This window comes from Lagopus leucura, unplaced genomic scaffold (genome assembly GCF_019238085.1).
Source record: "Lagopus leucura isolate 7727_CA_CO unplaced genomic scaffold, USGS_WTPT01 Super-Scaffold_739, whole genome shotgun sequence".
Lineage (NCBI taxonomy): Eukaryota > Metazoa > Chordata > Aves > Galliformes > Phasianidae > Lagopus > Lagopus leucura.
In genome coordinates, this window is record NW_024962255.1 from 5325783 (window position 1) to 5348261 (window position 22479).

The following is a 22479-nucleotide window of genomic DNA, read 5'->3' on the forward strand; positions in this document are numbered from 1 at the left end:
TCAACCAGAACTTCAGTCAGTCAACAAAACTCCCTAGGAGTTTGTCCTCAAGGACACAGGAGTGCAGCAGAGCTGTTAGATCAGAATTGTAGACCTCAAGAGATCATCGAGCCCAACCCCCTATAAAACCAGGCAGCCTACAACAGGTCACACGGGTGGGCATCCAGATGGGTCTTGAAAGCTCCATAGAAGGAGACTCCACAACCTCCCTGGACAACCAGTTCCAGTGCTCCATCACCTGTACCATATGCAAGTTCTTCCACATGAGTATAGAACTTCCTAAGTTCAAGTTTTAGGCCATTACTCCCTGCCCTTGATATTTAAGGAAGCTTTCCTTAGGGCATGAGAGCTCTCTACCCTCTGGTGTAGGAAGTCAGACAAGGAAGGCAAGAAACAGGCATGGCTGAAGTGGGACCTGCTGGTCCAACTGGAGAGCAGGGAGAAAATGCATAGACAGTGAAAGCTAAGGATGGGGTCAAGAAGGCCAAGACCCAATTGGAACTGAACATGGCAAGGGGCCCAAAGAAGAACAAGAAAGTCCTCTATAGGCATGTCAGCCAGAAAAATGAAGTCCATAAGGGTGTACCTTCCCTCATGAGCAAAACAGGCAGGGTAGTAACAACAGACAAGGAGAAAAGAGGTATTCAACATTTTTGCCTCCATCTTCACTAGCAACTGCTCTACACACAAGCCTTGAGCAAATGGTTCAGAAGGTAGAAACTGGAGGGAGATAAAGCAAGCAAAAAAAATCAGATTCACAGCAGTCTGAAGATCCTAAGGATCCAGAAGAGTCCCAGTGACACGTATCCCAGAGTCCTGACAGAATGGGCTGATGAAGTTGCCAAGCCATTCTGATGACATCTGAAAAGTAACAGCAGTCAGGTGAAGTCCCTGGTGACTGGAAGAAAGGCAGTATAGCCCTTAAGAAGGGTAGGAAGAATGACCAAGGAACAACTGACCTAAGCCTTACCTCAATGCCAGGGGAAATAATGTAGCAGATTCTCCCGGAAGTTATGCTAAGGCATATGGAAGAAAGAGTGGTGATAAGGGATAGCCAGCATGGCTTCACCAAGGGCAGGTCCTGCCTGACCATCCTTGTTGCTTTTAATGATGGTGTAACTGCGTTAATGGGCAAGGGAAGAAGTGATCTGTCAGGACTTCAGTAAGGCCTTAGACACAGTCCCCCATAACGTCATTCTCTCCAAATTGGAAAGATATGGATTTGATGAATGGGCAGTTCAGCAAACAAGGAACTAGTTATGAGATAACTCAAAGAGTGGTGGTCAGTGGCTTAATATCTGGATGGAGATAGTGACAAGTGGTTGAAGAACCCCTGAGGGACGCATTTTCATCAGTGACATCAACAGTGGGATCAAGTGCACCTCCAGTAAGTTTGCAGATGACACCAAGCTGTGTGGTACTGTCAACCTTGGAGCTGTTCGAGGTCAGGCCGATCCAGGCTCTCATCAAGCTGTAGATGTCCCTGTCCATTGCAGGGGAGTTGGACTAGATGACATTTAAGGGTCCCTTCCAACCCAGACAATCCTATGATTCCACATAGAGTTCCTAAGGGAGTTATTTCACATGTCATCTTTTGCATGGAAGGCATGTGAATGTCTTCATCCCCCTTTCTCAGAAAGCTGGAAAGACCCTCAACTAAACGAAGGCTGTCACTGTAGTACTGACTTTTCATTACTGGTGCTTCTGAATTTCATGTGATACAACTTCTCCTGTGCATAACAGACTAGTGGATCATTTGAGTATTTGAAAAAGATTGCATTCATCATTCATCTTGTATTTTAAGAGTTGAGAGAAGCAGCAGGTTTTTTTGTTTTGTTTTTTTGTTTGTTTGTTTGTTTGTTTTTTAATTCCAGAGCCCAGACATTTATCAGTGTCTTTGGCCAGAGAGCAATTATGCCTTAATCATATTGGACTGAGGTACAAGACTTGTAAATAAAATGCAAAAAGCAAGCTAATTAAAGATAGCACATATCATCCCTATCTTTCTAGAGTTGTTGCTTCTTCCTTCTCTCTCTTTTAAGTTAGTAAAAGGGAAGCAAATTGAGTACATGCACTAAAGCTACCCTGGTTTATTTCCTTCCAACAGCAACATGGGACAATCATGGGCTTCCCTAAAGCACAGAAGCTTGAGGGCAGTATTCTGGAAACAGACTGTGACATTCTCATCCCTGCTGCAAGTGAAAAGCAGCTGACTAAGGCCAACGCTCACAAGGTCAAAGCAAAAGTAAGTTGGAGAACTCAAAAGCAAATGAAAAATATTGAATACTAGTATCTATACTGGCTTTCTCTAATTAATATGGACAGAAACATACACTTGTCAAGTTAGCAATTATTGTGTTGTGCTTCCTTTTAGATTATTGCTGAAGGTGCCAATGGACCTACAACTCCTGAAGCTGACAAAATCTTCTTGGAGAGGAATATCATGGTTATTCCTGTAAGAGTCTTTTATGACCTTTGATTTTCATTAGTGAGTAATATTTCAGTGAACTATAAACAGCTAGTGTCGGAGAAGCGAGCATTAATGTTGCTCAAGATTTGTAATAATTAAAGAGACTTCATTACAGCTCTAGGTGCCCAAAGATAATTACATGAAAGTGACACGCTTACAAGAGGTAACTACCCACAGTTATTGAGTAAATCTGTAGCTTGGCTTGTCTGTTACCTGACATTTGGTCACCTAAGTAGTCCAGTAAGCAAAGAAAGAAGGCCAAGTTAACACACTGGCTAGTTTGTAAAAATTTGTCTGTGGGTTGAACTCCCAACAGAATCGTTTGTTGCAGACTGTATAATGTAAAACTTGCCTAGAGTGGTGACTTGGAAGAATGAGATTTAGAAGTATGACAACATCCTCTTCAACAAAGAAAGAGAGCATCCTGATCAATTAGTGTACCTAAAAGGCGTGGCTGATCTATCTTAACTCATTGACTTAGCCAAAAAATATATTAATTCTATTAAATAATTATGCTAAAATAGAATAGTCAGGCATTCCTGAACTTCATATATTTTAAAGTCAAGTCCTCCTTAAATCAGTAGAAGTATTCCCTAGACATCAGAAGAGACATACTCTGTCATGTAGGAACAACTGGATTGTCTTTCCATAATGTAGTTTAGTATTTTGCAAATCATACTTGCTTTTCCTTAGTAGGATAGAACTGTCTTTATCTAATGATCACATTTCAACACACTCACTGTTTCTTTGCAGGATCTTTACCTGAATGCTGGTGGTGTAACAGTATCCTATTTTGAGTGGCTGAAAAACTTGAACCACGTCAGCTATGGCCGCTTGACTTTTAAATATGAAAGGGATTCAAACTACCATTTGCTCAGTAAGTACACAGTTCTGCTTTCATTCACTATCTGATTGGTAGGATGGAGTACCAAACAGCAAATTTCCTATTTAGTAGGAAACATAATTAAGATGACTCTTCTCTCAGCTCTGCTCCCAGAGTCTGCATTTCATGGAATGCTGGAAGATTTGGAGACAAATCCTTTTGTTAGTTGTCCTTTTCTTGTCCATTACATTGCCTCTGCTTTTTTTTTGGTTTGTAGTGTCTGTACAGGAAAGCTTGGAGAGAAAATTTGGGAAACATGGTGGAACTATTCCAGTTGTGCCTACAGCAGAATTTCAAGATAGGATATCAGTAAGTAGTTGCTCTGTTTGCTTTTTTTTCTTTAACTGTAGCTTTATCCTGATATTATAAGTGCAGTCAAAATTTTACCTTAGTACTGTAGCTAGATGGCTGAACAATTGAAGGAAGCAAGTGATCTGAACAGTTTAAGAATACAGGAAGTAAGCCTTTTTTTCCCCTTCTATTTGGCCACATGCCAATTATCTCCAATATTGTTATAAAGCTACAGTTTTAATACAGACTCGTTTTGTTTGTTCTGCTCATGAAGCAGCAGGATTGCTTCTGACAGATCCTTGGCAATACAGGTGAAGTATTTGCAGGTAGGCCAATAGTCATATACAGAAAGAAGAATGGCACTCACCCAGCTGGTGAAGGGGGATCTCTGGCTATGCATCATTCCTTCTCAGGAACCAGCCTAGCTCAGAGATGTTCTCTGTTCAGTGGCTGGCCCTTACATGGAGCCCAGAAAGGCTCCATTCTGGTCACATGGGGAGCACAAGTGCAAACAATTTGCCCATGTTCCCTGGGCCAGCCAAACCCCTTCACCAGATGCCTAACAATTTCCCTACTGTGTTCATGTCTGTTCTGTAGTGTTTGATGGGTATTTAGAGTACTACCCTGTTTTCAGAGTTAGTTCTCTCCATAGTAGCTGTTATGGTGCTGTGATTTGCATTTAGAATGAAAATAGTGTTGATAACACCGGTGTTTTAGTTGTCACTGAGTAGTGCTTACTCCTATCTCCTATTAGAAAAGTATGAAGTACCATCTCTTTTTGTGCAAACAACACGAAGGCAATTTGGATATTTTCAATCTATGACTACCTCAGATTTCAGGAGTTAATCATACGAGAGTTGCATGTTGCTGTTCACCTAGCAGTCTGTTGCTCTGAGAAACTCCACCACCTTCATCCATTGTTCAGACAGAGATGTATGGATTTTTTAACCTGGAGAAGGATGCGGAAGGTTTTCTGTTGGTTTTTAAACAACCTAGTAAGGAGATGACTAAGTTGTTTTTTTTTCCTGCCAATACTTTTGTCTACAATATACTTCATATTTTAGCTGGCTAACCTGATCACAACACATAGATTCTACAATCTCTTTGATTCCTGGCTATCAAAGTCTGTCAAGCATTTATAGCAAGAAATACTGCCTCAGTAACTATCAGAATTTGTTTTGGAAGCCTTGTTAATATAGTTTACCAGGGTTTTCTAACAGCTTTCAATAAGAAGAGTGGTGGGGCAGTGGCACAGTTACCCAGAGAAGCTGTGGATGCCCCATCCCTGGAGATGTTCAAGGCCAAGTTAAATCAGGCTTCATCTGATTGTTGGCATCCCTGCCTGTGGGAACTCAGTGATCTTTAAAACTCCCTTTCAAATGCAAGTTATTTGATGATTCATTCAAAGAACCCATACCACAGACAGCTTCATATAGCATTTCTGTAAATTCAAGATAGTACAGACAAGAGTATAGAATGTTCCTTTGAGACTTGTATTAATGGGCAAAAAAAGTCATCTAAATTGTTATCTAACGTGTACCAATACAGGGTGGGAAAAATCTTAGTACAAAATGATAAGTTCATCTACCTGAGCTCAAAAGGAAGATCTGGAGGTAACAACAGAACATAGAACCATAGAATCGCTCAGGTTGGAAAAGATCTTAAAGATCATTAAGTCCAACCACAACCTAACCATACTACACTAACAACCCTCTGCTAAATCATGTCCCTGAGCATAAGCTTAGAAATGCACAGCGATTAGAACACAAATGCAGTGATAGTAATCATTCTGAAATGAAAAGAAGATTGGCAATATAAGACTGACAATGCCATAATTTAAGTCCGGAATGTGCCTGCCTTCTCAGCTCTGCATGCAGGTTTCATCTCTGTATCTTATAGTGTTGTAATGTTGACAGTTTAAAAAAAATAGAATAGTCAAAGATACAGAAGTTCCACATGTATAAAACAACAACCTACTCCAGGTACTATTAATCTGAAATAGTACAGAGATAGTAATCAATAAAATGAGTGATGTGAAAATGGATGGGTAACTACTGCCATCACTGGATGGAAAAGTGAACAAGAATAAGGTGCTGTCAAACAAAACCAATAAACAATTCCAACAGTCAGTTAAGCTGTAGAATACTTTGCCAAGGGATGTATGGAAGCTGAAAGTGATAATTGGTGTAATGGTTTTTTTCATACATAAGCTCAGGAGAAGATAGGGCAAATAATCAAAGGGAAAAAATGAATTAGAAAAACCATCAAAGCATCCTTCCCTCAGTAAATCAGGGGAGGCATGCGTGAACTTGGTTTGCTGTCAGATGACAGGAATAGACTGATTTAGTATGGTGCTGGCATTTGCCAAAGTGTGGCTTGAAGTCATTACTGTCACCTTTTAACACAAGCCTTACAAACTGGCCTAGTAATTTCTACAGACCAAATGAGTATTTGAGGTAAACAAAATGAACATTTGCATCTGTTTCATGAAGCCAAGTCTCAAATTAGTAGTAAGTGACAGTAGTCAGAATGATGGAACACTGACACTCTAACATCCCCGCATTTCAATTATTTATTGTTCAGTGCATTTACATTTCAATGGCAACTAAGTCATTCTGGAGCTGCACAAAGCTAATACACTTCAATCTGTGAATTGAGAATCTATGCCCTTCCTAAAACCTGTCTTCAAAATCACTGAAATAACTTCTGTAAGTTATTAATTCTTGAGAGTCTGTTTAACATTTAGGACATGTTTTGAAGACTGAAAGTGGTAGTTACAACATCACTGAAAATGCAATTGGAAGCTACATTTCACTGACTTACATCTAAGGTTTTACAATCAAATTGACCTAAGTTAGCACTTCTAGTAATAGTAATGGCAATTCAGTTTGTCTTAACATCAGTCAGTACAAAAAGAAATGAGAGAGCAAGCTTCAACAGCTACACGAATCTTATCTATTGTTCTTAAAATAGGGTTAGTACCTTCTTGTATGCATGAATAAGTCCTGACTGTACTGTGTATTATTGCAGGGTGCATCTGAGAAGGATATTGTCCACTCTGGGTTGGCTTATACAATGGAGCGTTCTGCTCGAGTAAGTATTGCTTTAATAAATCTATGTGTAGGAGAAGAACTTACGGCTTTGCTACATCTTTTTTAAAAGCTGTTTCTCCTATAAAACAGCAAAACTTCTTCTGATAAGATCTGTACAATACCAGAAAAAGTATTATTTGGAATACCAAGAGTCAAAGACAGGAAAAAAGCTGACTCACCCAGCTGGTGATATGGGTCTCTGGCCACGGAGCATTACATCTCCAAAAAGGACCTTCATCAACAAAACATTCTCCCCCCTGCAGCTGGCCCTTGAATGGGCTGGAGTGGTGGTCCACCACTTCTAGTCACCTGAGAAGCACAGGTAAATTGCCTGCAGCTGTGCTCCCTGGGCCAGCCATACCCGTTCACCAGCTGCTCAGTCATCAGTTCAGGCTGTGATCTAACAGTTCCCTGACAAATGTATTCTGCAGAATTTATTAGGTACATATACAGTTTATGAATACTGTTCTCAAATGTTTCTGTTTTGTGCAGTGATGACCAAGTTTCCAATGTTTAGAAAACATTAGAGACTAATGTATGCTATCTGGAAGTATTTTCTAGAGGAAGCTATGGTGATTAGAAGGGTATTAGTTATCTTTTTGTACCTGCCTAATATGTCCACAAGAACACCTTAGTTTAGCATCAGCATTTTTAGATTGATCCCTTTATGAGGTATTTCTAATTAGTAGGGAAACACTACTTGAAACCTTGTCTTTCTCTGTAGAGATTTGAGACCTCATAAATTGTAGACGTACAGAGAACTGAGAAATGTTAGACTTTATTCTCAAAGAATCTGAGCTCTGGTATCAGTGTTAGGGGCTTTTACGCTCCTGCTTGGATCCTGCAAGCAGAATCTGATGTAGTTCGTATAGGAAACTTGCAGAAATCTCATACAACCTTTTCTATTTCAGCAAATCATGCGTACTGCCATGAAGTACAACCTGGGTCTGGACCTGAGAACAGCTGCCTATGTCAATGCAATTGAGAAGGTCTTCAAAGTATACAACGAGGCTGGCCTGACCTTTACATAAGCAGGCTGTCACTGCTCCTTGTTGTATCCCATCCCTCTTGCCGTCAATGTACCCTCTTCTTGGAAAAGCTTATCACAAGTTTACATGTAACCACAAAAATTTCTTTTCTTCTGACATTATAGTGGATTCTATTCTCAATTAGTTTCAGTCCAGACTAGTCTTTTTTTACAATAAAAGTCCATGGGTTAGGAAATTGTATACAAGCATGTATCTGAAGATAACAGTTCATCAGCACTTGTGGGGGACGTTCTGGGTATTTCACCTACAAAACAAAATGGTACATTTTATGTATGAAAGAGTGGTCTTGCCACCTGAGCCACTTGTCAAACTTCAGATCAGATACTGTACTGGATGAGCACTTAGCTCATTATTACTTCATGCACTTTTGTTTAATGGTATAATTTTGGCTTTGGCACTTTCAGTAAGGCCTTGTATGATCAATGCTATGGCATTGTCAAAGGAAGAATGGGCCTCCAGCAGGGATTAACTTCGATAGGAGTCTAATTTTTTTTTTAGTAAAGCTTCAGGCCTGTTTCTCTCTAGGCAATGTTTTTTTCTTTAACTGCTGCTGTTATAGGACTGCGCCCTATTGCTTGTTCAAGTTAGCTTGGCTACCACCATGAAGTATGTAGAGTTGACAAACTAATATTTTTATAAGCTGAAATTATCAAGCAATTATAGTTACATTTTTAAATCAAGCATCTATGTAATTATTCTGACTACAGATTTTCTTTTTTTTTTTTTTTTTAAGAAAAGGGATAGTCTGAATTTGCTAAGCAATCATACCTGTTTTTAACATTCTTTGTCAGTCTTTTCCTCCCAGAGGCTTTTTCAAAATTAGATACTGCCTCAGTGAACAACTACCGTGAAATATAACCCAGAAATCATTGGCCAAACTACAGAGGAGCTAGAATGCTGCTGTAAACTTAATTGACTGTCTTAACACACAGCTTCTTTTTTTTTTCTTTTTCTTTTTTTTTTGCCATCAGAAGGTCGTGACAGTTTTGAATATATTCAAACACAACAGAATGGACCTCAACACATTACTGGATCAAGCACAGTTTATAAAGTCTAAGGCTTTTGTCCAGCCGTGTCCCCTTGAAGTGCCAGTTGTTATTTATGTAATGAATATGAGTGTTTTTTTCTAAAAGACAACTAGTCCCTCCCAGAAACTTATGTTTTTTTTCTATCTACTTTGTAACTGCATAACATAAGCTGGAGAGAAGAGCAGTTATTAAAAAAAAATTGACCTTTCCAAACCAACTATGCTGTTGTTTTACTGCTTTCTATTTCATGCAAAAGCTTTCACTGGTTACAACCAACTCATGAATCTTCACAATACACTTGCTGATTTGTTGCGTGGTTACTGGTAAGATGCTGTCAATAACTTCTTGTAAGGGGCTCACTCATACAGATATGTCTCATGATCTTGGCAGACAAGATGGTTGAAGTTAGATACATGTGTTGCTCCAAAAGCAGTGCCTCCTATTTATTTCCACAGAATCTGCAGCAGATACAAAGAGCACAATAACACTGTTTGATAGAGCAAATTCTCTGCTACAAAACACTGTTTTTCAGCATAGTCACCACCATTAGCTATAATGAAGAGATCGACGTTCATAAAAACCTGCACCAGCAGAGGTAACCCACTGTTGCTGTTACTGCTGATGAAACACGACCCACTGCCTCACATCCACTGGTTAGTCTCCATAAATATTCAGCTAGCACTGTTGAATGTCAGTGGGTGCCATGTTTTCCACATGGAGGAGTTTAATGACACACCTTTGCTTCATCCACATTTCCATGCCAGACGCCATTTTGCCAGACCACCTCTCCGCTGCCATCAATACACAACAATAAATGTAACAGAATATCTGCGGGGCATTTCAACCTCTTCTACCATCCTACTCCTACCATTGTGTTAGTGAAACGAGAAAGAATCCTATAAGTTGAGTTGTGCTATCTGCTGGCATGGTTGTTGAAAATTTGGCTGATAGTTTTTTCCTGCCTGCCCCCTCATTTCCTCTACTTCTCTCCATCAGTTCAGCTGTTCAGACCTGAAGAGTGGGGTCCTGTCACTGTTGGAGCACACAGACAGCTGGCATAGATTGCTAAGCAGGATCTTGAGGACCATCTTGTTGCAAGTGCCTGCATGGGCTGTTTGCCACCCACCAGATGAGGCAGCCGGAGGCCTCATCCAGCCTGGCCTTCAGCACCTGCAGGGATGAGGCACTCACAGCTTCTCTTTGCAAACTGGGCGTAACTGAAGGGTGGTGTGAGGAGAATCTGGGATACTTTCTATCAAAGACTTCAGATTCTTGATGAGACTGACGTTCAGAATCTGATTTCAGATTACAGCATATCATCTGATCTGTCCTTTGCTTGTCAAGCTGTATCAGTGAGTCCGGACTTTTTGTGATAGATATCCTCTTCTGAAATTGTGGTGTGCATTATAAGCTACGCTGGTGCTGAGTTAAGTGCAGTGCAGAGGTCAGTTCCAGCAGCATCAGATAGTTAAGAACAAGATGCTATGCTTTTATCACATCTCTCCCAAGTTCAGGCAACAGCAAAAGAAGGAAAAAAGCAGTAAAATTTCACACACTTGCTATGGGCAACACCAGCCTTTTCCTAACCACAGCTGAAGGAAACAGCCATGCTCTGGGCTGTAGATTACAAATATAACCATTGTGTTTCCCTATGGCAGATGTAACTTAGATTTTAGCTCAAACATTTTGGAGAACACTCCCCCCTTTACACAGCCATAGAGCACACACACAAGTGTTGCCTCTAGCTACTGCCATGATCTCTGCATTTGCTGGCACACCACTGGATGCTTCAGCAAGAAAATTGCTTGGATTTTTGGAAAATTGCTTGGGCAAGGGCCCAGCCAATACCTGATATTCCAGATGAGCACAGATTTCTAATGGCTCTGAGCCATGCCTACTGCCTACAGCAAATTTGGTGGGCACGTGCAACCTCCCAAGAGCATGGGTAAGGGTACCCACAGTTTTCACAGTTACCTCCCTCCTGCCAGCTACTCAGAATCACAGAATCACAGAATCGTAGGGGTTGGAAGGGACTTCCAGAGACCATCGAGTCCAAACGCCCTGCCAAAGCAGATTCCCTAGACAAGGTCACACAAGTAGGTGTCCACGGGTCTTGAACATCTCCAGAGAAGGAGATTCCACAACCTCCCTGGGCAGCCTGTTCCGGTGTTCTGTCACCTAAAGAAGTTCTTGCGCACATTTGTGCGGAACTTCCACTGCTGCAGTTTCTGGCCATTTCCCCTTGTCCTGTCTCCACTCACTGCTGAAAACAGTCTGGCCTCACCACTCTGCCCCCCACACCTTAGATATCTGGATCAGGTCCTGTCTCAGTCTTCTTTTCTCAAGGCTGAACAGACCCAGTTCACTCACCCAGTCTTTCCTCATAGGAGAGATGCTCCAGGCCCCTCACCATCTTTGTGGCCCTCTGCTGGACTCTTTCCAAGAGATCTCTGTCTTTTTTGTACTGGGGAGCTCAGAACTGGACACAGTACTCCAGATGAGGCCTTACCAGGGCGGAGTAGAGGGGAGTAAATGCAAAAAACCTGCCATGCAGAAGAGCGAGTACAACAACCATTTTTCATGCCAGCAATGAAATCAGTGCTGCATCTGCTGTCATTGATGGCACCTGTCACCGTCAGGAAGAAGTGCTTACACAGTGACAATTCCTCCTGTCATTTCAAGATACCAAGTAAGTGACCTCTAAGTTATGTCTTTAGTAATTGGTGAGAACGTAGTATCCAGTTCCTTACTAATTGCAGTAGCAAATTCTCTTCTTGTTGAAGCTCATGTGCATGTAAGTTCTTTTTTTTTAAAGGTCAGACTTCCTCAGTACTCATCCTTTCACCACGTTTGATAACTGCCCATCTCTGTGTTTGACCACAGCTGCTCTGTGCTGCATCAGTGCTTTGCTGCTCAGAGCTGTTGAAGTAGCGCTGACGATTTAGCTCAGTGGCACGTTAGGCACTTGGCCAGCAGTTTGTGCTGTTAATGTTTCAGTGCCAGCATTGGTTTGAGTGTCACAGTACCATTTTATGGTGGTCCCATACACCGTAAACACACTCGATCCTTCATCTGTATAACTTCTAATTGCAATTTTACAGGTAAGATCAGCGCACAGAAGCATGCAGGTACTTACCTTGTCCTGAAATCACTGTTGAAGTATTCAGCTTGTGAGACTTGCTCACAGGGGGCCATGACTTCAGCTCACCAACTAAGTGGGAGAAAACCCCATATCTCACGTCCTCGGCCCATATGGAGAGGGCCACTTACATCATGCCCACTCAGAGCCTTCCCTTAGCTCTGACAGTGTTTGGCTGCACTAACAGCAACTTCAGCAGTCTGCTGGGCAGTAATCCCACCTTTCTACATCACTGATTGTTCTAATGTGTGTAATCAGAATAATCCCAAAGAATGCGTGCCAGACATGTACACAGTAGGGGTTTTATTTATTATATATAATGTATTAAGAATACATTCAGTGGTGTTATCTTCATTGTCCAAAGCTTTTGCCCCAGGAAGTTGCTTGATTTGCTACATTTTTTACAGCTTTTTCACCAGTTTCAGCAACCTTGTAGACTTCATCGAGAGCTTTTGAAAAAGAAAAACAAAGGTAACTGCAGCATCACTGCAGTATGTTCCCCTTCCCCACCAGGTGTGGGTAGGAGGGGAAGTGGAGAGGAGAACACACTAAAGGGGTCTCGTTGTGGCACAGTCCTGCGTGGGCAAGGAAAGAATGACCTCATTGCTGTTGGCTGGCCAGCCCTGGCACTGCAGCACAGCCCAGCTTGAAGTAGGCTGAGGCTCCTGTGGCCCAAGAAACCCCAGATCAGAGCAGAAGTGCTGTGCTCCGGAATGGAACATGCTAAGAAAACTGGGCTCTGCCCTCCCACTGCAGTCACTGAGGACAGCAACATGGCTGGCATGATCTCACAAGAGGGTGGGTGTTGGGACAGGGGCAAGGGACCCGTCTGAGATTTCACTGGAATGACAGTGAAAGCATCAGAAACATGACCGTACCTTTCTGGCCAGCATCCTTGGCCTGTTCCACTGCTTGCTGCACAGTCTGGCCCACTGTGTTAACTGAAGAGTAAAACAGCATCAATTAAGCAGTCTTTATCCGTCCCCCTAAACTCAGTAATCACATCTCAGAAGATGATTCTAAGAAGAAAAATCAGTCAAATACAATTTTGGGTGAGTGACCTTCAGCTGAACCTGTTTGTCTCATTCACCCTGGCTCTGTGTCGTACCATTTTTACCCACTGCACTGCCCAGCCCCACAGGCTGCATGAACAGCCGGGCTGCTTGTGGGGGAGGGCAGGAGCATGAGGACAGATGCGTGGGGGAAAGGACAGCATTTCAGTGGACGGGGGTTGCCCAGAACTTCAGAACTTCTCCAGGCCTGGGCTGAATTGCTCTCCAGCAAGCAGCAGCTATGGCGTTAAGGCTGTCTCAACCCAGTGGCCTATTTCACCCTCGGTTTGTAAGATATTTGTACTGCATAAAGCTACACTAATTATCATCACGCATCTCCTTCTGGCACAGTTCACCAGCTGGTGGATGAGGTGGGCTGAGGAAGATGCAGTCTACAGCTCCCTTAGGAGCTATTGGGCGGGTGCTAATTTTAGATAGTAGCAAAGGCCAGTTGTGCCAGTCCAAACTTAGAAAGGCTCATGGGACTAAGCCTGCAGGGCACAACCGAAGTACTTTGGAGATGACGTAGTTAGCAGTTGCGGAACCACCAGTTGGACAGCCTTGTTCTAGTTCAAGAACTGGCATAAGAACTGGCATAAAAACCCTTTTTGTTTACATTTAAAGAGGGATTTGGAGAATACCTCTGCTGATAGCACTTCCAGGGCTGTGTGTGGTGATGTGAGTTGAGCACCCTGTTGCTGTTACCTACTGTCACTCACCAAGGCAGGCATGAGACTGCCTGGGAGCCCTGTTGGGAAGAGAACGTGCTGCGATGCAGGGCTGCCAGGAAGACGTGTGTGGGGTTCAGGCCAAGGGCTGTTGAGGGTGTCTGAAGGGCTGGCTCAGCTGCCAGCATTTGGGGCAGAAGGGGAAGGACTGCTGCAATCTAAAAGCTCTGCTCTCGGAGTTGGTTGGCTCTTAAACACTTAGTTCAACTATCGAAACACTGAGATAACTTCTCAGCCCATTCAAGAAGACAAATAGCATGTCTAAAACTCCCACATCAGTCTTCCAGCACAGGAAAAAGTTGATAACAGTCCTCTAATGTAAAGAAACAGAGCAGGAACATGAAAATCTCCACAGAATATGCATGTCTAGGGCTGCTCTAAAGCAAAAGCAAGAGGAATTTTTCATTTGAAAAGATGAGTGCTTGCCCATGTTGTAGCGTTTTCCTTCTGTGCTTCAGCATGAAGATGTTCTGAGAATCACCTAGTGACTAGAGTAAATAAGCAAGAGGCTTCCTATTTGCTTCATTGATCACTGCTTAGAGGATCTGCACATTAGGAGATAATATTAGAAAAGAAATCCTTAAAGTAGTATTTCTACTGCATTTGAGGTCACCTGCAGTGCCCAATTTCACTCTACAGGCATTAGGCAAACTCAGCTACTCCCATTTGTATGAAGCACAGAAGTCTGAGGAATTGCATCACAGCAGTCTTTGTGTGAGGGCTTCACAGACAGTGGCTCATCTAAATGGCACATTGCTTCATCCTGGGCAGGGACTGAAAGCATCACAGCACCAAGCTGCAGGTGCCCCAAGCCCAATGACTGCACCAGGGCTTGTGGGGGGATCAGCAGCTGCAGCATTAGCTGGGCACATCAGAGACCTCGGAGCTTCAAGAAGCAAATCCATCATGGTGTTGCAGAGCTCATATTTTCACAGCTGTTCATGTTTTGAAAAAGTTGTGAAAAAGTAATGCAAAACCTAAATGGCCTCACTTTCCCTCTCAGCTTTCTGCCGTCCTCTTCCCTTCAGCACATTATCCATCTGGCACCCACTCAGTGAAGGGATGCAAGCAGCACCGGGCAGCCAGCATTTAATTCTGGTCCCTCACTTGCTTTAGCACCAGTGGGGTTTGAGAGCAGCAGCCACGCCAACCACACCCTCAAGAAGAGCATCTGCAAAGCTGCGTTCATGCATGAGACATCCACCCATGCTGCAGGGCCAGAAGCCCACAGCAGTGCAGCAGGGCACACACCTCCCTACCCAGTTGGAGGCACAGGGAAAGCAGCCCATGGTATTTACCTGCCGCCTGCGCAGCACTCTCAGCCTGTTGCGTTGCTTCCTCGGCAAGCTTCTTTCCAATCCCAAACATGGCTGCTGCTGGTCTGCTCTCCCCACAGAGGATGGGTGATCGAGTCTCTAAGTTTGGTTCTGTTACAGTGTTCAGCAAAGTGCAGCTTTATATAGACAAAGCAGAACTCCTCCCCGTAGTTAGAGGGCAAACACAGGCTGAGCGGGACGCGGCGAGCCCTGCTCGGTGATTAATACGCCAGGCATAAAAGGGCGAAGAGGCATTAGTGTTTGTTGTGCTTTCCTCCCCAGAGAGGGGGTGGGGATTCATCGGCAGAAGTTTTCCATGGCCCAGGAATCAAAGCTTTGTTTTCCATGGCAAGAAGTTGGTAAACAGAGCGCATTCCACAGCTGTCCTTACAAAACCTTCCCAGGAGGCTGCCGGGGCCAAAAAACATCCCAGTCCTCAGCTCAAGAATTGCCTAAACCAGCTCTGGTATTTCAAAGCCTTACATAGAAAAGTATCCAGTTTCAGAGGATTCTCGCTTACTGTTTTTCCCCTCCGGGCAGGCTTAAGCTCATCGTTATAAAACAAATGGGAGGAGCTAACCCTGCTTTTTTGAGGAGTACGTGATGAAATCTTTGTTGTGCGAATGAGCTTAGCAGTTTCATACTCTGTCATAACACTGCCCAGCAGCCTGTCCCTGCTAGCCCTGTGCCCGAGGACCTGCAGGCAGGAGGCCAGGCAGTGCATCCATCCTCCTCCAGCCTGCCCCAGTCCCTCTGGGAGGGCTCCTGGTGCTTCACAGCTTCTCACAGCCAGAGCAGCCAGCCTGTGCCTTGTTGGAATCACCTGCTTTCTGGCAGAGTTAGTTCTTGCACCCTTTCACACTATGTACAAGGATCTGCCACTGCTGAGAAGCAATTGTTGCCAGAGTAGGAGGGAAAAAGAAAAGAAAAAAAAGCATAACCTGCCCCAAAACAAGATGCTTGCTAGTCAGCCTGACCTTCTGCTCACAGCAGGCTCCTGGAATGCCTCCCTCCACGCCAGGCAATAAACTGCTTCAACAACAGCTCCTTTACTATTTGCCCACCTGCATTTCAGCAAAGTATCACTTTTCTTCCAAGCACTGCAGATCTTCGTTGGCATACAACAGGACATTGTGCTCAACTAAATAGGGTACAGAGGGATGTCTCCAGATCATGTTATCTTCTGTCAGCAGAGATTACTTACCATGTTGGAAAACAGCTTCTACCAAAACACACTTCTGAAAAGCAAACAAATAAACAAAAGAAAACTGATCGAGTCAAAAGTAACCACTTTGTTACAAAAACCAAAGCCTTTGACCTCAAGAGAACCTGATGAAGTTTATAATGCTTCTACAGCGCAGTAAAAACCCAAAATGCTTCAGATAACCCACAGCAGCATTAGGCCTGTGGAAACCCATTGCACAACAGCAGGGCCATAGAACATTCACCTATTGTTCTCCACAACATCCTCAGCTATCTGCAGCCAAATCCATGTTCAGGAAATAGCAATTTCCTGGCTCTGTGCTGCTGCCTCACTTGCTGATGGTGACAGCTGATGGTGAGGGCAGTGGGTCCCGCAGCCAGCAGCAGGCTCGGGCTCTTGTCACTTGTCACTGTTGGCATTGAACAGAACCACAACTTCTGGGTTTAGATGTTGTGCCAAGGACGTGGTTTAGAAGGGAAATGCTGGTGGCAGGTGGGCAGTTGGACTAGGTGATCTTGGGGGTCTTTTCCAACCTTGGTGATTCTTTGATTCTAAGCGTCAGGGGAGGTTCAGGTTGGATATTAGGAAAATTTCTTCTCAGAATGAGTGGTGATGCATTGGCAGAGGCTGCCCAGGGAGGTGGTGGAGTCACTGTCCCTGGAGGTGCTCAAGAAACAAGGAGGTATGGCACTGAGGGACGTGGTCAATGGGCATGGTGGGGACAGATCAAAGGCTGGCCCTGACGATCTTAGAGGTCTCAACCTTAATTATTCTGTGATTCTATGAGAAGTTATTATGAACAGCTGGGAGAGTGGACTGGATTCTGACACATCATTTTGGACTATAAGCCGAAATGTCCTCAGTCCTACTGCTGATGGCAATCAAGAGAATGACCCTGAGCAGACACACTGATGCAGTCACAGCCAAAGGCTGAGCGCACACTTGGCCCCACCATGCAGCAGCACAGGGTGCTCACAAACTCAATTCCTCAATAGCCCTCAGGCATTTAATGGCAGCATTTGTCCACACAGGCAAGGTGCCCAAATCCCCTTCGCGTGGCACCTCGAGTCTCTGACAGCTGAGGGCACACTCAGGAGCAAATGGGAGGAAATGTGAGATCTCACGTGTCAGATACATTCCTATGTCCCTCTGGGCAGTGGCACATGAGTTGGCAAGGGCTGTCTCTGGCTGCTCAGCTTTCATGTGCCATCTGGAGCCATTGGGTGGGATGGGAACGTATATTCCTGGCTGTGACTCAGACACCTCTGTGATGCATAGGGGAGTGAGAACCTGAATGCTTCAAGGCCAAAGAGCACTGCGAACAAAGCTATGACCCCATTTGTGGAGCAAAGCTCTACAGTTCAGATCTAGAAATTCTTGCCAGCAAGTGACTCAGACTCACGGGTGCCTGTGCAACAGCATCTGCCCTCGGGACAAAGGGGCTGTGATGTGTGTATCCCACCCTGCACTGTGCTGGGGTGCATCCAGTGAGAGTGCTGTGGCGACCTTTGCATGGCAAAGGTCGGCTCCACAAGCACAAAGCAGTGGGAATGGTATCTAAAGTAACTGTTTCTATTCTCTAAGGTAACTGTTCTGCTGGGAAACAAACCATCATAACTGCCTGGGTTTTAGCAATGTGGACTGAGCAGTGCTTTGCAGAAAGTAGGGTACTCTGAAGACCTGTGTGTGGGCCACCACAAACACAGCATGGCACTGTGAAATTCCAAGCCTGAGTGATTGTTCTCTGAAGATTTCACCGTCAGGGAAGTAACCATGGAAAGCACTAAATAATTAAGTACTGTGGAGTGTTGCCCAGTAACTGAGTGCAATAGTGCAGCACTTTTTCTGTGAGCATGCACTTGGGTAAATATTTAGGCTTTTAGAGCTTTAAACGACTATGGGCATTGCACCGGGATGCTGTGCAAAGCCCTGGACTATGTTTACTCAGTGGTGATGTATCACCTATAGGTTCCTCTGAGGGTTTTCAGCATGTGCAGTTCCTGGGTAGGCCACAGCCAATCCCTGTGCCAGTGATGAGCGGCCATTTTCCAGGGCTGCATTAGTGAAGGTCGGTGCTCCCCATAGCCCCACCACCCCCAGCTCCTGGCTGAGGGCTGTGAGGCAGGGCTGTCTGAACCTGCCCATGCTGCTCGGTTTCTAGATGCCTTCGTGAGGTGGAGCAGTGGATGTGCTGTGCATTAGGGCAGAAAAAAACTGGAGCTGGCTGCTAACAGGTGCAGACTGGAGCAGCAGGCACCCAGCCCCTGTTCTGCCATAGGACCTGCAGTGCCGTGCTGGCCATGCCTGGCTCACCTCTAGCAGAGCATGCAGCAGTGCAGCACCCACCTGCCTTGCGGGGTGGCCATATCACAGAATCATATCATAGAATTTCCTAGGTTGAAAAGGACCACAATGATCACCCAGTTCCAACCCCCTGCTATGTGCAGGGTTGTCAACCAGCAGACCAGGCTGCCCAGAGCCACATCCAGCCTGGTCTTGAATGCCTCCAGGGATGGGGCATCCACAACCTCCTAGGGCAACCTGTTCCAGTGCCTCACCACCCTCTGGGTGAAAAACTTCCTCCTCATATCTAACCTAAACCTCCCTGTCTTAGTTTAAAACCATTCTCCTTGTCCTGTCATTATCCACCCTCATAAATAGCCATCATTCATCAAGCCAGCAATCAAAAGCAAAAGAGATCTGCAGGACATGGCATTGTCCTTTACAAGAAGCCCAATGATACAACACAAGCACGTAATGAGGAGATGTATTTCCGAGGGGTGGAAATCTTAATTGTAATTTTATTTATGTTAATCTGAAAGTACAGCAAAATGGAATAAGCAAATAATTGACATGAAATACAACAGCAGCTTAACTTCTGATTACTGGAAGGGAACCTAGTTTAATCATGTGGATATTTCTGTATTCCAGAATAGTATCAGTTCTGCTGTTTTTGTGAGTACATTCAACAGATGTAGCAATCACTATTGCACTGCTACAAGAGCAGGGCAGTAACACTGCTGAAGCCTTATAGCCCACTTTGAACAGAACATGGTGAGCAGATGTTATGAGATACACTGAGATGCATTTTTCCTGTGGGTAGGATGAGGAGAGCATTCTGCCTTATGATTTTGTATGTGGGGAGAGAGTAGTTATCCAGATCTCAGATAGCTTTTGCTTTCTACGCAGAGGAGTCGGGAATTGTGAAGATGGATTTGACATGCAGTACTGCTTGCTTACATCAACATCATTTCTTAAATCCACATTTTTTCCCAAAGCCAGACACTGCTTCTGCAGCTTGCCCAGCTGCTTTTTCTACACCATCCTGTGTTGTCTTACAAGCCTTATCCACAGCTGGAAGAGAGGGAGAAATGCAACACGTAAGCAGAAAGCCTGAAAAAAGTGCAAACTAGTTCATTCAGTGTTTATGATGGGGAGGGGAGGGGAGAAAATGTTTCTACTATAAAAATACAGAGGCATATCTTGCCAGTGTCCAGTGATAAGAAACAGGCACAGGGCTCAGTGCTGTGCACGAGGCACAGCAGCTGGAGGCGAGCCACTTGCTGGGGGTCATCTGCTGGTGAGCAGAGCTACTACCAAGGAACACACCTGCAATCTTTTCCCATCGGTGTTGTGAAAGGCCAAAACAGTCACCAAACCTACCTTTCTGGCCGGCATCTGTAATCTGGCTGACTGCATCCTGAGTGGCCTGTCCCAACGCACTCGCTGTAATTAAGGACAAAAGGTTCATTTCCACGTGCCCATTACAGACAGATTGTGCCCCTGTTAGAGATGCAGCCTGGGCTGTAGGGTTTCACTCATGGGCATGTGGTGAGTGGGGTGTCTGCTGTGGGATGGCATCAGCACTCCCTGGGAGCTGGACACGTCCGTGATGGTAAGAAGATAAAAATGTAAGGAGAAGAAGAAGCAGAGGTTAGCAGTGAGCTGGAGTGAGACATTTGGCTGTGAAGTTGCTTACTTTGCCCTACACTTGCTTTTATGGATTTTTAGAGGTTAATAGCCCTGGAGATATTTGGTCTCACATGCACTGTCCTCATGGGCTGCTTGGGTACAGTGCCTTTTTTCACATTTAAAAGAACAGGACAGGACAGGACAAGGGAGACTTTACAGAGGTCTAAATAAACACAGAGAAGCGGGAGCTAGCACCAGAGTAGATCAGCTGCAGAAAACAAAGCATTAAAAGAGTGAGATGCTGCACAAAATATAAGCTGGTGCTGGCTGCAGGAGAAGTGACAGCCATCTTATCTCCTCTGCCAAAGGAATGGTCTGCACACACACTCTGTAAATAATGTGCTACCATGAGCTGTGCGTACAGTGATTTGTTTCAATTAAGGGAAAAGCTGTTACATATTGCACAACAAGGTTGGCTCCCAATGCACAGTACTTGGTCCTACAATGTGGGAATACTTATGGCAGAAATATACGCACAGGTTTGTAAACCCTGCAAAATCTGGTGGTCACTGATGAACAAGAATACAGCAGGAACACACTTATATTTTTTGTTTCAGACAGTGCGTTGCAATCAATATATACCAGCAGACACTGGTATTCAGGCCAAGCAGCAAACAGTAAGGGTAAACAGCAGCTCTTGGAAGCAGAGCAGATTAGAACACTCCACAAAGCATGAAAAATGATCACAGTGAGCAATGCAATGCTACACACAAAAGCTTATTACCACCAACAAAGGCTCCAGAGCTCCCAACCCACCCAGTTTAGGATCTGTGTGGGGACAGCTGGAGGCTGACATGCTCAGCAGAGCTCTGTGGGCTCATGGGGGCTGCCTGTGCCCAGCTGAGATCTGGAACTGCACCTGGGGCCAAATGTAGCCCCAGGAACAGAGAGGGAAGGAGAAGCTATGCTCTGCCTCAGTGTGACCTGCTCACCAGCAGGGCAGCAGCTCTTCACTGGGATATTTATGGCCCAGTCTGTATTGGTGGTGGTGAACTGGAGATCTTGTCAACTCCTATGGAGCTAGCAGCATAGCTTCAGATTTCGGTTTCTGTAAGTGAAAGCAGCAACTGACCCCCTGCACATAGACAGTGATGTTCATCCTCCTTACCAGCATCTTTAGCCGCTCCTTCTGCCTGCTCCTTCAGCCCCTGGAAGCCTCTACCTGACATGGTGATTCCTGATGCCTCTGCCACAAGAAGTCCAACACCAGGGATGTGCAGCACACTGCCAGGGGTGTCCTGGCCTGTCTGCCTTTATATGTGTGCCAGGAGTCCTGATGGTGCTCTGGGGACGGTTGGTGCTATGGGTGGGGTTTGAATCTGAGGAATGAGAGCTGAGATTCTAAGCAGATGTCTTTACCCTTCCCAAAGAGGGTGTGCCCAGGTGGAGATTTCTGCTTCATCACATTGTCTTTGCTTATAAGTTTGTTGTTTTTTAAAAATCAAAGCAAAAATATCTTGTTCCACCACAGTAGACAGAAACCACTGAACTCCTCACAAAGAGCTCTGGAAAAGTACTGCAGCAGCAGCACCCGAGCACATCCTGCACTCACCCTGCCCAGACTGCTGCCTGTTCCTTCCACAAGCACGGTGGTGGGCTCACAGGTGCAGCCCCAGCTTCCTTTGGATTTTAGCATCTTTAATCACAGTGCACTTTTCTGGTCACATGCAATACTCTCTGATGGTGAAAGCCCTAATTACCTGAGTTTTTATACAACTTCCCAGTTATCAGCTCCTGCTGGGTTGCAAGAAGCAACCACTGCTGGAGGCCTTGCCAGGCTGGGGGGAGGACAGCTGGATCAGCTTTGGCAGTTCTCGTGGAAGGGAAAAAACAAGTCCAAACAGCAAAGCCTGTCTACAAGTATAACTTTGTATTACTGATTTGATTGGTATAGCAATATTGTTTAAAACCATTTCCTTGCCTAACATCACTGCTTGAATAAAAGTGGCATCTCACGTGTCCCTACCAGCCTTTGAAATGTGTATTTTCTGTCACCAATCCTGCAGACAAAGAAACTTTGCACCAATAAACCACTGTGCTCAGACAGAGCAAGGCCAGGGCTTTGCCAGCAGAAGGGCTCCAGCTCCTCATTACTGCATTCCAGTTCACAAAGCGCCTGGTTCAGATGTTCACACTCATACCCACATTCATCTTCCTGAATAAAGCTTTTTGGTGGGAAATGGGCACAAGAACAAGACACCGTGGGTAAGCTAGGGTGGGAAGCGACAGCTCTTGTAAGCTCAGTGCTTCATTAG

At 44.6% G+C, this 22479-nt stretch overlaps 2 protein-coding genes across 2 annotated transcripts in view; one reads left to right on the top strand and one right to left on the bottom strand.

Annotated features, from left to right (window-relative positions):
* GLUD1 (glutamate dehydrogenase 1) overlaps positions 1-9030 on the top strand; it is a 30267-nt gene extending 21237 nt beyond the window's left edge. Inside the window, exons 8-13 of the mRNA XM_042862781.1 lie at positions 2108-2245; positions 2375-2455; positions 3224-3347; positions 3571-3662; positions 6675-6737; positions 7648-9030. Of these exons, the coding sequence (XP_042718715.1) occupies positions 2108-2245; positions 2375-2455; positions 3224-3347; positions 3571-3662; positions 6675-6737; positions 7648-7767 (618 nt within the window). The 3' untranslated portion in view covers positions 7768-9030. The remainder of the gene's footprint in view (positions 1-2107; positions 2246-2374; positions 2456-3223; positions 3348-3570; positions 3663-6674; positions 6738-7647) is intronic.
* Positions 9031-19073: 10043 nt separating this feature from the next.
* ADIRF (adipogenesis regulatory factor) lies at positions 19074-21536 on the bottom strand. The gene is made up of 3 exons (XM_042863333.1): positions 21333-21536; positions 19916-19978; positions 19074-19606 (listed from the first exon to the last, which is right to left on the bottom strand). Exons 1-3 carry the CDS (start codon positions 21391-21393, stop codon positions 19500-19502), a joined length of 231 nt encoding a protein of 76 aa, XP_042719267.1. The 5' UTR covers positions 21394-21536; the 3' UTR covers positions 19074-19499.
* Positions 21537-22479: the final 943 nt, after the last annotated feature.

Coding starts and splice junctions, on each gene's coding strand:
- ADIRF (XM_042863333.1), bottom strand. CDS start 21,393: ATGTCAGGTAGAGGCTTCCAGGGGCTGAAGGAGCAGGCAGAAGGAGCG. Junction 19,979..21,332: donor AGGAGCGGCTAAAGATGCTG/GTAAGGAGGATG, acceptor CCTTAATTACAG/CGAGTGCGTTGGGACAGGCC. Junction 19,607..19,915: donor TACAGATGCCGGCCAGAAAG/GTAGGTTTGGTG, acceptor CCTCTCTTCCAG/CTGTGGATAAGGCTTGTAAG.